Raw genomic sequence first — 15,368 nt, forward strand, 5'->3', positions numbered from 1 at the left:
CCATTTGAAGACCATTGACCTTTACCAAAATGTACCTGCTAAACAACCCTCTAGGATCTAAACGCAACGGTGGCGCTAAAGGACCACATAGGAGACAAAACGAATATTAGTGCCATATCGCCGCCTACGGGCCAAAAGTAACAATGCTGCTATTGTGGCACCTGAGCCCAAACTAAGCGACCTGGTTCCTTTCTTTCTGCCGCCACAAGGGGCGTCCCGTTCTCGAGAGAGGGGGGTGGTGAGGAGGGGGTTGGGGGGTGGGGCAGAACGAGCAGCAGCTGCTTACTTTCTAGGCCCTTGATCTCAGCGGTGAAGAATGACGTCATGACCTCATTACTGTACGCAGCTCGCGCCGGCCTCCCCTCACGGCCATTGCAGGGGAGGGTCCGTGAAACACCCCACAGCGCATCGCCATCTACTACTAATGAAAAAGAGGGCATTTAATCAAAAGCCACTTTTTCAGCAACTAAAAATGTAATGTGCTGCAAATTAATCTAGAGGGGTCTTGTCAGGGGTTCAACGCCGCCATTATCTAATAAAGTTCCCAAATTCCCTTCACACCCCCGAGGAAGCAACACTCGCGAACCTGATTCTGCAATAGAAGTATTGACTTGCCGCCGGAAGGCGCTGGGGGGCGTCTCAATCGTCGCGCGCTGCTTCACCGCTAATCAATAGGCAAGTCGCGTGGGCTGATTTTCCGATCATAACTCGACAATGTCATTTTCCTCGTCTGATCCACTCGGCGCGTTAGTCACAGCTGCGAGGCTTGGGGACGGGAGTCGCAGCTTCCTCCCTGATGCTGGCCAGAGAAGATGCAAGAGAACCTCAATCCCAAGCCTGGCTGCACCATGGGGGCCCGAGCCCCCCCCCCCCCACAGACCATACCTCCGCCACACACCATAGCATGTCCCAGGCAGGTGCCTCCCCTACAGACCATAGCATGTCCCAGGCAGGTGCCTCGCCACAGACCATAGCATGTCCCAGGCAGGTGCCTCCCCCACAGACCATAGCATGTCCCAGGCAGGTGCCTCCCCCACACACCATAGCATGTCCCAGGCAGGTGCCTCCCCCACAGACCAGAGCATGTCCCAAGCAGGTGCCTCCCCACAGACCATAGCATGTCCCAGGCAGGTGCCTCCCCCACAGACCATAGCATGTCCCAGGCAGGTGCCTCGCCACAGACCATAGCATGTCCCAGGCAGGTGCCTCCCCCACAGACCATAGCATGTCCCAAGCAGGTGCCTCCCCCGCAGACCATAGCATGTCCCAGGCAAGTGTCTCGACACAGACCATAGCATGTCCCAAGCAGGTGCCTCCCCACAGACCATAGCATGTCCCAGGCAGGTGCCTCCCCCACAGACCATAGCATGTCCCAGGCAGGTGCCTCGCCACAGACCATAGCATGTCCCAGGCAGGTGCCTCCCCCGCAGACCATAGCATGTCCCAAGCAGGTGCCTCCCCACAGACCATAGCATGTCCCAGGCAGGTGCCTCCCCCGCAGACCATAGCATGTCCCAGGCAGGTGCCTCCCCCGCAGACCATAGCATGTCCCAAGCAGGTGCCTCTCCACAGACCATAGCATGTCCCAGGCAGGTGCCTCCCCCGCAGACCATAGCATGTCCCAGGCAGGTGCCTACCCCACAGATCATAGCATGTCCCAGGCAAGTGTCTCGACACAGACCATAGCAAGTCCCAGGCAGTTGTCACGCCACAGACCATAGCATATACCAGGCAGGTGCCTCCCCAACAGACCATAGCATGTCCCAGGCAGGTGCCTACCCCACAGACCATAGCATGTCCCAGGCAAGTGTCTCAACACAGACCATAGCATGTCCCAGGCAGTTGTCTCGCCACAGACCATAGCATGTCCCAGGCAGGTGCCTCGACACAGACCATAACATGTCCCAGGCAGGTGTCTCCCCCACAGACCATAGCATGTCCCAGGCAGGTGCCTCCCCCACAGACCATAGCATGTCCCAGGCAGGTGCCTCGCCACAGACCATAGCATGTCCCAGGCAGGTGCCTCCCCCGCAGACCATAGCATGTCCCAAGCAGGTGCCTCCCCACAGACCATAGCATGTCCCAGGCAGGTGCCTCCCCCGCAGACCATAGCATGTCCCAGGCAGGTGCCTCCCCCGCAGACCATAGCATGTCCCAAGCAGGTGCCTCTCCACAGACCATAGCATGTCCCAGGCAGGTGCCTCCCCCGCAGACCATAGCATGTCCCAGGCAGGTGCCTACCCCACAGATCATAGCATGTCCCAGGCAAGTGTCTCGACACAGACCATAGCAAGTCCCAGGCAGTTGTCACGCCACAGACCATAGCATGTACCAGGCAGGTGCCTCCCCAACAGACCATAGCATGTCCCAGGCAGGTGCCTACCCCACAGACCATAGCATGTCCCAGGCAAGTGTCTCAACACAGACCATAAAATGTCCCAGGCAGTTGTCTCGCCACAGACCATAGCATGTCCCAGGCAGGTGCCTCGACACAGACCATAACATGTCCCAGGCAGGTGTCTCCCCCACAGACCATAGCATGTCCCAGGCAGGTGCCTCCCCCACAGACCATAGCATGTCCCAGGCAGGTGCCTCCCCCACCGACCATAGCATGTCCCAAGCAGGTGCCTCCCCCACAGACCATAGCATGTCCCAGGCAGGTGCCTCCCCCACAGACCATAGCATGTCCCAGGCAGGTGCCTCCCCCACAGACCATAGCATGTCCCAGGCAGGTGCCTCGCCACAGACCATAGCATGTCCCAGGCAGGTGGATCTGAGACATGTTGGGAGCAGAGGATGCGCCACTCCTCAGCCAGTGGGCTCTGGAAGCAGCCGGATAACACTAGTAGACATCCAAGTATTAGACATCGTGGGAGACGTCTCCACCGCTTCACATCCTCAAGAGCGGGCAACACCAGCTTCCCCATTGCAGCCCCCCGCATCTGGAATTCACTCCCCCCACTATCTGTCCAACTAAGTTTTCTTACCCAAGTTCAAAAAGCTACTCAAAACTTGGCTATTTAACAAATTCCAATAACTTGTCCCCAGTTCCTCAGGGGACTGGGTCACCCTCTCAGCAACCTAGAGCGGCTTACCTCTCCAATTCCCACCTTGAGTAGGACAGGCATGGAGGAATGGCCACCTGACTCCAAGATAACAGACCGCCCTTATGTTTTCTTGCACCCTCTGCAGCTCATCCAGCCACGCATGGGGAAATGGCAGTTTATCCTGATCCCTAGCTTACCTCCAAGATAGGAGACCGCCCTCATGTTTGCTTGCACACTCACAGCCATGCATGGGGAAATGGTAGTCTATGCCGATCCCTAGTCTAACTCCAAGATAGGAGACCGCCCTCATGTTTGCTTGCACACTCTGCAGCTCAAACAGCCATGCATGGGGAAATGTAGTTTATCCCGATCCCTCACCTGACTCCAAGATAGGAGACCACCCTCATGTTTGCTTGCACACTCTGAAGCTCATGCAGCCATTCATGGGGAAATTGTAGTTTATGTCGATCCCTAGTCTAAATCCAAGATAGGAGACCACCCTCATGTTTGCCTGCTCACTCTGCAGCTCATGCAGCCATGCATGGGGAATGTAGTTTATCCCGATCCCTGCCAATCAGGACACCATCTCTCACTGAGTGCACAGCTGCCCTGGGTCTCAGGCTCTCAAGCCTGATCACATTTAGAAAGCGAGTGTAAAGGTAAAGAGAACCTAGAGGGCAGTGTGGCAGTTTGGAGACAGTGAGCGAACACAGAGAGAGAAGCTTAGGGGGAGAGAGCAGTGAGCGAGAAGGGAGAGGACAAGGGGAACATTGCAAGCATCCTCCAAGACAAATGATTCACGTCATGTTAACCATGCCTCATATTTGCAATCTGTTTGCTTTTTAGGAAATAACATTTTGATAGTTGCCCACGCGTCGTCGCTGGAAGCTTGCACACGCCAGTTACAGGGACTGTCGCCGCAGAATGCCAAGGACTTTGTGCAAGTTGTCAGGAAGGTAAGTGTGGTTTATCTGTTGTTCTCGTGTGATCTCAACCTGGGGAAGACTAAGCTAACTATCCCACAGGTGTGCTCCTGGCCGGGGTCCAGTCCACTCCTCCTGGGTGTCTTCAGAGTTTGATTTTTCATGCCGTGCTGCTGGTGGGTGCTGGTGGTGGTCAAAGGCCGTGAATGTAAATCCTGCCTGTGCTACCAATAGTAGGCAGAGGAGAGTCATGGCTTGAAGTGGCCAGGCCAGCTCTCACGCCCTGACAGACATAGAGTTGGACTGTACTTCGTGGTTTTCTTTATTTACACAGCCATTACCTCAAACGCCCGCGTGACAATTTTGGGTATGCAGCCCAAATGTCGACCTCCAATTGGGTGTCGTTTGTCGCTTTCCTGAAACTCTCACTACCCATATGTCCACGTGATCTTGCGTACTCCTGCTCTGGGAGTTCTTCTGTGTCTGAGGAAGGGGCCCCCGAAGTTTTTTTTCCCTTTTTTGTGTGTATTATCACACTTTATTGGCAGTTTATATAACCTGTGATTTATAACAGGATAATTTGCTGTAACTGCTGGAAGCAGGGGTGTTGCTAGGTCTGGAAAACACCTGGGGCTCCGCTGATGTCGGGACTGTTGAGCCTCGGAGCTAGCCAGCCTTTTGGTTGTAGCTCCTGGGGTTCTATCCGGTAGTATTAACACGCCTTGACAAAGCCCGGCAATGGGCGAAACATTAGCATGTGACAGCATTCAGGAAATGCTGGCTTAGTTAAAAGATTAAAAGCCTAGGATGACTTAGGTTTGTACCGAAGGACACATGTTTGGTCAATAAAACCAACCTTTGACTTATAAGCGCTTGAATTGACTCTGATTTATTCTGGCACAGAACTGTACCTAATTAATACCCATAAGTGACACCGAGCCCGCTGCATTGTAAGCGGCACCGAGCCCCCTTCATTGTAAGCGACACCAAGCCCCCTTCATTGTAAGCGACACTGAGCCCCCTGCATTGTAAGCGACACCGAGCCCCCTTCATTGTAAGCGACACTGAGCCCCTGCATTGTAAGCGACACCGAGCCCCTGCATTGTAAGCGACACCGAGCCCCTGCATTGTAAGCGACACGGAGCCCCCTGCATTGTAAGCGACACCGAGCCCCTGCATTGTAAGCGACACCGAGCCCCCTGCATTGTAAGCGACACCAAGCCCCCTGCATTGTAAGCGACACCGAGCCCCTGCATTGTAAGCGACACCGAGCCCCTGCATTGTAAGCGACACCGAGCCCCTGCATTGTAAGCGACACCGAGCCCCCTGCATTGTAAGCGACACCGAGCCCCTGCATTGTAAGCGACACCAAGCCCCCTTCATTGTAAGCGACACCGAGCCCCTGCATTGTAAGCGACACCGAGCCCCCTGCATTGTAAGCGACACTGAGCCCCCTGCATTGTAAGCGACACCGAGCCCCCTGCATTGTAAGCGACACCGAGCCCCTGCATTGTAAGGGACACCGAGCCCCTGCATTGTAAGCGACACCGAGCCCCTGCATTGTAAGCGACACCGAGCCCCTGCATTGTAAGCGACACCGAGCCCCTGCATTGTAAGCGACACCGAGCCCCCTGCATTGTAAGCGACACCGAGCCCCTGCATTGTAAGGGACACCGAGCCCCTGCATTGTAAGCGACACCGAGCCCCTGCATTGTAAGCGACACCGAGCCCCTGCATTGTAAGCGACACCGAGCCCCTGCATTGTAAGCGACACCGAGCCCCCTGCATTGTAAGCGACACCGAGCCCCCTGCATTGTAAGCGACACCAAGCACACTGTATTCTAAAGCACACTGCATTATAGCACCAAGTTAGTAGCTAGAAACCCTGAAGTTGAATGTTCAGGGTGCCCCACGTGCGTTCACAGCACAGTCATGGTGCCAACATTGAATGCATCCTAGAATCACTCATGACCGGAATCTGCATGGGGGTGAGATGAAGGGGGCGTGCATTTAACACCTGTTTGTGTTTGTAATTGTCTCCTAGATTCCATACCTGGGCTTTTGTGCCTGCGAAGAGCTGAGAGAAACGGGCATTTGGCAGCTGACCGACCCCCCAATCCTGCCTCTGACGCATGGGCCGACGGGGGGCTTTAACTGGAGGGAGACCTTGCTGCAGGAGTGAACCACGCAGACTCTTAGAAATCTCATAGACGTTCTTTGGAACAGGGAAGCAGACACTTTACGTGGACACTATAGTTCCAGGCGTTCAAACATATCGTCTTTCATGCAAATTGAAGCCAAACTTTCTTTTAAATTATGTGAAAACCTAAGACTTTTTTGCCTTTTTAAATATTTAACTAAGCTTATGCACAGGCCTCGGAGGCTGACTCCAAAACTTAAGTCTGAAGTATGTTCTTTTAACAATGCCTTGTACTCCTGTCTGTTTTTTGGAACCCTTTTGTGGGTTGGTGTGTTGGCAGCCACATTGTTCAGTTCCTTGCTATTAGATACACAGCGGGACCACCCCACTTCTAACAGGTGGGTGACTTTAGTTTTGGGGTGCATGTATGATGGGGAGTGGTGGGAACTGGGCAGTGGGACTCTTGCAGGATGTTAGAGGGACTAAGCAGTCCCCATTGAGTGACCCTTCTCGGCTCTAGGCAATGGCTCATCCCTTCTGCAGAGCTGTCCAGGCTTTTAGATTGGAATGGGCTATTTTCTAGGCTCACTTGTTTTTTCCTATTTAAAAATGTTTTGGAAAAAGGGGCGCATTCTTCAGAACTTTTCAGTCCGTTCCAATCTCTAGGTGCACACTCCCTTCGGACAGAAGACCTCGCCCGCTTGATTAGGACCCTCCTGGGGAAGGCATCGACACTCTCACCCACACTCTCACATCCCTGTGTAACGGCAAGCAGCCTGCAGGCCCACCCGCAACTCTCCCATCGTGTGTCCATCCCCTGCCGGCCGGGTCAGAGGTCAGAAAGGACACAGATGTGATCACGTTTGGAAAGCAGTGAAGTCCACGGGCCATACACACGTGTCTGGTGTGTGTGTGTGTGTGTGGCAGGAAGGCGTGTGCTGCCCAGGGCTCAGACCAACCAATGAATTGTTCTGGGCTGTACTTCCAGCATACACCTAGTTCGCCATGCAGGGGCGGCGCAGGAGTTGCGGGGGCGCATTCAGGTAGGGGGTCCTATACACTTCCTATGATCATTATTAATGGCAAAAGAACTGACCATTAACACTCTCCGTGGGGCTGCTTCATTGAGTATGGAAACAGCGGCCACACTGGTGCGCCAATAAGCCAATCAAAAATGTGGAGTGGAAATGGAAAACGGACTAATGGCTTCAGCTCAGAATGTGAGTGGACCTCACAGGTGTGACTCTCGGAGCGAATAAGACGCTTTGAGTCCAGGCCCGTTACTCCTCGTGTTCTGAGGTGTCCGCGATTAAGGGCACTCGGTTGGAGGTAGCGCTTAGAAACCCCTTGTCAAGAAGCAGGCTTCCTTTGGTACGGTGTTGAGGTGAACACGGACCAACAGCGGCCAGTGACTTGATGAAGGGCTATGAAACTATATGTAGGCGGGGTGGCCTGCGTGGCACAGACCTTGGGCGCTTCTGTGGTAGCAAATGTCAGGATTTCAAATGACTTCCCAGCTAGCCTCCCCACCTCCCCTCTGGCGTGAAGTGGTAGTCTGTGGTGACGCCAGTGGCTGTGCAACGTATCACAAGGGGTGCGCTTCACCTGTTTTTTTCAGAGAGCAGTCCTTGAATCGAAGCGCGCAATGGCGCATTTTTCAAGTTGCGCAACTTTTCATGCGCTTTTCCCTTTCCCATTAGGTTTTGCGAAGAGCTTGGATTCTTCCCTGTGGAAAATTAAAGAGACATTCTCCTCAAAATAAGCACTTTCTTCTTCTATATAACGGGCGATATCTGGTGTCTAAATGTAGCTCGTCCTAATGTCCTGGGACACAAATGTAGAGTGACAATATAGCAGGTGTCAATATCGCCCTGCAGTGTGGGCGTGTCACGAGCCTGCTCCCAGTACTGTGTATCATGGAGCCCCCCCTCCCCCAACTCCAGCAGCACAGCACTACATAATGGGGCAACGCCCCCTCATTAACCATCCCCTTCACCCCATGAAATGGAATCCAGCGGGATGTTTGAAGCAGAAGAATGTATGTGACTTGACATTGAACCTTTACTTATGAGAACGAGGTCATTGTTTACCCCACATCGTGTCATGTCATGTCATCATTACACGCGGCGCGAGAACAAACTCATAGTTTACGAGTTGCATTTCGGCTGCTGCTTCCCCTTTCCACGTTCACCAGGAAAATCACCATTGAATAAGGTGCTTTAATGGAGACTTCCACCATATCAGATGGCAAACAGCGTTATGACGAGCCTGGGCACGGGAGGCACGTCCACCCACATGGAGACACTCTAGGGGTGCAATATTAGTCTGCTTAACATGTTTAGTGCCACGGCGCCTCTTCTATTTCACGCCAGGAGGGTGAAGGATCTCGCCCCCGGTTCCGTGGGTCGGACCACAATCTGCCCCTGCCGCTACTATGCTTGGAGTGCAGAATGTTGCCCCTTCGCCTCTTTCGGTGGAATTTCGCCTGATCTAAAAGGGCAAAATGTCCAGTGGCAGTCGAATTGCAGAAACGTTAGCCAATGAGGAGGCCAGGATGCTTGAAGGGCTTTAATGGTCTAAAATGCCTGGCTATCTTTTTCTCTACCTGTGGTGTCCCCCAGGGATCTAACCTCTCCCCCTGGCTTTTCAACCAATACCTGGCACTCCTTGTCCACCGCATTGCTGCTCTCTGCCCCAACTTTCAGTGCTATGCAGACGATACCCAGCTTATCTACAGGCCCTCTGCCTCCTCCTCTCCTTCTCTTATCCCTGACTGTCTGTCTGCTATCCAGGAGTGGTGTGCCGCCAATGATCTCTACCTTAATGCCAGTAAGACTGAGATTCTACTCATCAGCACACCCACTCCCTCCTTCCCTGCAGCTCTCTGGCTGGCCTCTCTTGGACCTCTTCCTGCTCCTACCTGCAAGGCAAAAAAACTTTTGGGTCATCTTGAACTCCACAATCTCCTTCTCTCCTCACATCTCTGACGTCTCTAAGAAGTCACACCACCAGCTGCACCTCCTCAGAGGTATTCTTCCTTTCGCTCCTTCCCCCATAAGCTCACTGTCTCCAGAGCTCTGGTTCTCTCTAGGCTGGACTACTGCAACAGCCTCTTTCTAAATCTGCCTGCCTCTACTCTCCACCCTTTGCAACTTATCCAGAACAGGACTGCGAGACTTGTCCTTGGCCTCAAGCCCAGGGTCCGTATCTCTCCAGGACTGAAATCCCTGCACTGGCTCCCAGTGGCTGCGAGGATTAAGTTAATCTCTGCATCGTCCACAAGGCCTTCTGGGGCCTCAATACTTCCAACTCTCTTCCAAAATATCTTCCTTCTCGAGCTCTTCGCTCATCCGCCTCCAACTCCCTCAGAGTCAGTCGCTTCTCCAAGCAATTAGTTGTTGGTAGATCTCTTTCTTCAGCTGGTGCTTCCCTCTGGAACAGCCTCCCTGCCTCCTTTAAACTTGAGGAGAACCATCCCCGGTTCCGGAAGCACCTCAAAAACTTTCTCTTTGCTTCTGCTTTTTCTCCTCCTCTCCTCTGCTGACCTCCTGGCTGTAATCGGAACTGCACTGGCTACCTGGACACCTCCGATCTCAGGCCCAGGTCCTACCTCGCCAGCGTCACACACCTGCACTGCCCTCCTGGCAACCCCCGAACTTGGGGACTGTTTCTGTATCCCCACAGCCCCCCACCAGCCCTTGACACCTGGTGTCCACACTTACCCATGCACTTGCAACATGCTGGCCATCACTTTACTTGTTATCATTTTACCTTGTACTGCACTGTCCCTGCCCTTCCCACGTGCAATCTGAATGACACCTGGCCTAGTAGGATCGCTGTCTCTGTCCACCCTCTGTTCCCCCCCTTGCCTCGTCACGCCTTGAAACACTTGTATATAGGCGCGTTACAAATGCCATATCATAACATATCATATCAATATTCCAAATGTTAGCTTTATTTACTGTTCACAAAAGACATCCTGTTGTAACCCGCCATGTGACATGTGCTCTTTTGCTGCCACTGCACCCCACCAGTGTTCCTCCCTGTGCTCCAAATCTTATTCTCCATGTTTGTTTTCAGTACAATGCTCTTTTAAAAGTAAAAAAGTTAATTTCTTACATGTTGTCTTGCTAAGTGACTTTTGAATGTATTTATTTGAAAAGGAAATCTTCTGGAGAAACCACATGGTTAAGGCATTGTTCTATGTGGTGGCATGTGTTCCAGAAAGGGGCCTCACTCAAGCATGTGCTGTGAGTAAGCCAAGCCCTGATGCGGCTGGACGACACTTCACCCCCTGACAGGCCATGATGCTCCTGCTAGTGTCACTCCACTGCCCCACACTCTGCATCAGCTTTCATACATGCACTGCGTCCTAACAGTCTGCCGGAGCGCCGACATGCACACTGTGCAGCCGGAGCGCCGACATGCACACGGTGCAGCCGCAGCGCCGACATGCACACTGTGCAGCCGAAGCGCCGACATGCACACGGTGCAGCCGCAGCACCGGCACGCTCCGACATGCACACGGTGCAGCCACAGCACCGACATGCACACGGTACAGCCACAGCACCGACATGCACACTGTGCAGCCGGAGCACCCGACATGCACACGGTGCAGCCGCAGCACCGACATGCACACGGTGCAGCCACAGCACCGACATGCACACTGTGCAGCCGGAGCGCCCGACATGCACACGGTGCAGCCGCAGCACCGACATGCACACGGTGCAGCCACAGCACCGACATGCACACGGTGCAGCCACAGCACCGACATGCACACGGTGCAGCCGCAGCACCGACATGCACACGGTGCAGCCGGAGCGCCGACATGCACACGGTGCAGCCGCAGCACCGGCACGCTCCGACATGCACACGATGCAGCCGGAGCATGCAAGTTTAATAAAGCAGGAACAGTACCAAACTAATCCAATGTATGAAATGGCTGGGAAAAGAACCAAGCCCACAGCTTTTTAGAAATAAAATAGGCCTTGAACTGGCAATTATTATTAAAGAATTCTATGTCCATCAGTTAAATATGCTTTAAATCTGTAGACACGAGAAGTACCTCACAGCATGAACTATATATGCAAACGCTTCATTTCATTGTTGAGAGAGGAGGTGGGGGGGCGCATATCCTGCCCTGCCCACACTCAACAATCATTAGCAAGGATCTCTTCATACACACACATGATATGCATACCTGGACCCAAGTCACACGTGCCACAGCACCCCCATATAGCCACCCTTGGAAGATCACCTCCGGTTCAGAGCCATGCACAGTGGGTATGCAAATGAGCTGAATAGCATGCTTTCTACTCCTGAACATGGTCATCCGAAGCAGTGCTATTTCACACACCGGAGAAAGCAGCTCTGACCCCCTCCGTCAATGCACTGCTCGGTGGATCTGTCCTGGAGGAGGGGCTCTGGAAGTTGCGGGGGGGGGGCTCCATGGCATATATGGCTTGCTGCCTAAAACGGCCTATTCTACACTCTCACTTCAGACAGGAGGGTTTTCATGCGTTTTTAAGGCCACTGTAAATGACATTGATGGGGTTTGTGATAATATGCGGAGAAGGCCTCACGTGATTTAACTCGCTGCAGTTTACAAGACTGTGAAGGCACACATCCCCGATCAGGCTCCCAGAACGGTTGCGAGGCAGCACATACCGTTCCAGCTTCGTTTTCTTTCTCCTAGCTTTACAAGTTGGTCAGAGGGACTTCTATCATGCAAGTTCCTGGGAGGGCTTCAAATAGCTAAACATTTTGGGAGATGGTGGTTGCAGCAAATTACCCTCTTTTGTTAATGGAGTCAGCACGTAATGGGCAACCCGATCAACCTGGATTATGTATGGCACAGCCGACAAAAAGAACCAATAAGCAAGGACTTCATGAAGCTGATGCGCCCGGTCCTAAAAGCATTTCCTACCATGGAGATGCTTTCCGTTCTAGTTACCCGCTATCTGTAAACATTAGTAGTATTATGGGAGCAGTTTCCCCGATACCTTAGACAGCTGGTATGTTATCAGAACTAGTTTCCCCGATCTGTAAACCCAGGAATATTCATAGTACCCGACATCAGTGAACATAGATAGTTTACAGTTCTAGTTACCCGCTATCTGTAAACATAGGTATTATTATGGGAGCAGTTTCCCCGATACCTTAGACAGTTGGTATGTTATCAGAACTAGTTTCCCCGATCTGTAAACCTAGGAATATTCATAGTACCCGACATCAGTGAACATAGATAGTTTACAGTTCTTGTTACCTCATATCTGTAAACATAGGTAGTATTATGGGAGCAGTTTCCCCGATACCTTAGACAGTTGGTATGTTATCAGAACTAGTTTCCCCGATCTGTAAACCCAGGAATATTCATAGAACCCGACATCAGTGAACATAGATAGTTTACAGTTCTAGTTACCCGCTATCTGTAAACATAGGTATTATTATGGGAGCAGTTTCCCCGATACCTTAGACAGTTGGTATGTTATCAGAACTAGTTTCCCTGATCTGTAAATTTAGGAATATTCATAGTACCCGACATCAGTGAACATAGATAGTTTACAGTTCTTGTTACCTGATATCTGTAAACATAGGTAGTATTATGCAAGCATTTTCCCGATACCTTAAATAGCTGGTATGTTATCAGAACTATTTTCCCCGGTCTGTAAACCTAGGAATATTCATAGTACCCAACATCAGTGAACATAGTTTACAGTGCTAGTTACCCGATATCTGTAAACCTAGGTAAATTAATAATATAAGTTTCCCAAAATCTGTAAACATAGGTATTTTTATAGTACAAGTTTCCTGATGTGTATAAACCTAGACATGCTATCAGAACTACTTTACTAAAATCTGTACACCTAGTATGTTTTATAATACTAGTTCCTGATCTCTGTTAACATAGGCATGTTACCCATACTAGTTCCTGATATCTGTACACCTCGAGATGTTATCAGAACTGCTTCCCTAATATCTGTAAACCTGGCTCTAATAATTTACTCGCACTATCACTAGTTCTTTGATATCTATACACATGGGCATCTTATCAGTGCTAGTTTCCCAATATCCTTAAATGTAGTCTGTTATCAGTATTCTTTATCTGTGAACAAAGAAAATATCCTAGTGTAAGGGCTCCATCCAGTGACCGGCCTCTGCGTTCGACTGGGCGCTGCTACGTGCATATCATCCAGCTCCTCGTAAGGAACCCCTCTTGAAGCATGCTGGGTTCTGCTGCTTCAGGGGGTGTGTCAATGGGTTAAAGGGCTTCACTTTATCACACACCCATCTTTAGCCTATTAATGTGACTAGATATGACCCCAATGATTGGGGTCATATCCCATAAGCAGATGTTTGCTCTCTTTTGCACAAGGTGTGGCGTTTGACTAGTGGAAACCACTTTGATGTTAATAACCACCGAGATTAACATGGGACCTCTCTGGCACTCTATAGTGATATGAAAGTCGCTACATGCTAAATTCACTGCACCCAGTGCCTGATCTCAAACTGGTGCGTGCTGCACGGCACAATCATCGCATGGTGCATACATGCTCCTCTTACTTTCTTTGCACACTCTGCGACAGGTGAGCCTGTCACTTACCCACTGTACTATCACATGTATTCAATTGCTTTGACCTGCTAAGATGCTCTTTGTCCCACTCTTAACGCAATTATGTTCTAGTACGGATCGCCGGAACCAAATTTTGTAGAACTGAGATCAATTCTCTGTATTCAGTGAATAATCGGTGTGACTGAATTTCTATATGCACAGCACCACCCTGAATGGTGCTTCTGATAGCTTGATTGATAATGAAAAGATTAGAACATTCTCTATCGTTCACAAAAGACCTATATTGAAAATGGTATAAGCAATGCTTTGTTACATATGTTCATTCGTTGCCACTAAATTCCCCCACTTCTCCTGCCTGTGCAACACATCTAATCCTGCAAATTGTTTTATTTTCAGGAAAAATCATTTTATTTAAAAAAAAAAATGTAAAATGGTTGCTTTTTTAAAGTATGTTCTGTCAAATGGCTTTTAAATGTATTTATTTGAGATGGAATGCTTGTTGTGGAAAAATCAGATGGTAAGATCACAATTATTTTAAAGCCTTTGTTTTTCTTCAACGTGCTATAATCACAGTTCTTAGTGATGTATATTTTTGAAGGAGGTCAAAGGGATACACTGTAAATAAATTAAACAATATATTCAATATAATTACAACCTGTCTCGTAACTACTTGCAGAAAATAATGCATGTCAGAATGTATATGTGGATTGTATGTGTGGATTGTATATGGTACAACTGCAAACGGGACAAGAAAGAACAAATGGGAACACTAACAAAACCTAATACTTAATGATGTTATGGAGAAGGGTTTTCAAACCTTCATTTCAGTTTTGTTCTGACAACTGACTGACTTCAATGCAGACTTTTAGAGGACTGGATTATTAGCTCTACCAACCCTTTCGATGGTCACCTTTTCTATACACGACAGCCCTCCTTGGTCGTATTCCTTAAGCCTCACTTACAGTCTAGTTTCATGTACTAAGGGCCATTTCCATGACCACGTTCTCCTCTCCTAACAAGACCTCCAGGTCTTGGCATTCATCATCACTGCTCATCTCTTGAAAAGTGTTTTTGTGTTTGAGGAATGGCCTTGGCTGCAGCAAGTATGCTTGCCATCGACTCACTATGTATGGGCTAAGAATCTAAAGTCATCGTTTATTTTATGTTGGCAATTTATTTTGGACTAAACAGGTATTGGCTGCATTTTGGGCCTTTTGTTTAATTTATTTCTGCTCCTAGTGCTGCAACGCTCCTTCACGCTACCCTGGGGCTGGAGACCCAGCCACTCCTCGCACTGGGCGCCCTTGCTGCCTCTGATTGGTGTTCCAGGTCATGAGACCCAGAACACACTACTTGAACCTTCCGCCCAGGGCAGCCTTGCCCGGGCAGCTGGTTAAGGTCTCAGGCAAAGGGCTCCTTCTGAGACACCGTCTATCCCTGTTTGCCTATTCACTGTGGCCGACTCAGCCCTGCCAGGTCTCACAGTCTGCAACTACAAACAGGTAGGAGACTGTACCTCTGATTAACTGCCACATTTGAATTTCACTGGTGTTCTGCTCCACATTGCATTTTCTTCCACAGTACTTCTGGGTAGGGTTCACATTTGAATGTTGTGTGTTTTATGTCTGTAAGGAAGGCATGGTATCAAAGTAAGACACACACAAGTGATCCCAGTTGAAGGGTGT

At 50.5% G+C, this 15,368-nt stretch overlaps 1 protein-coding gene across 1 annotated transcript in view; it reads left to right on the plus strand.

Annotated features, from left to right (window-relative positions):
• Positions 1 to 14,331, plus strand: part of UBASH3B (ubiquitin associated and SH3 domain containing B) — a 484,216-nt gene extending 469,885 nt beyond the window's left edge. The window contains exons 13-14 of the mRNA XM_069614082.1: positions 3,894 to 4,003; positions 6,015 to 14,331. Of these exons, the coding sequence (XP_069470183.1) occupies positions 3,894 to 4,003; positions 6,015 to 6,152 (248 nt within the window). The 3' untranslated portion in view covers positions 6,153 to 14,331. The remainder of the gene's footprint in view (positions 1 to 3,893; positions 4,004 to 6,014) is intronic.
• The last annotated feature ends 1,037 nt before the right edge of the window (positions 14,332 to 15,368 follow it).

This window comes from Ambystoma mexicanum, chromosome 9, assembly GCF_040938575.1.
Source record: "Ambystoma mexicanum isolate Mex_15411 chromosome 9, UKY_AmexF1_1, whole genome shotgun sequence".
Classification (NCBI taxonomy): Eukaryota; Metazoa; Chordata; class Amphibia; order Caudata; family Ambystomatidae; genus Ambystoma; species Ambystoma mexicanum.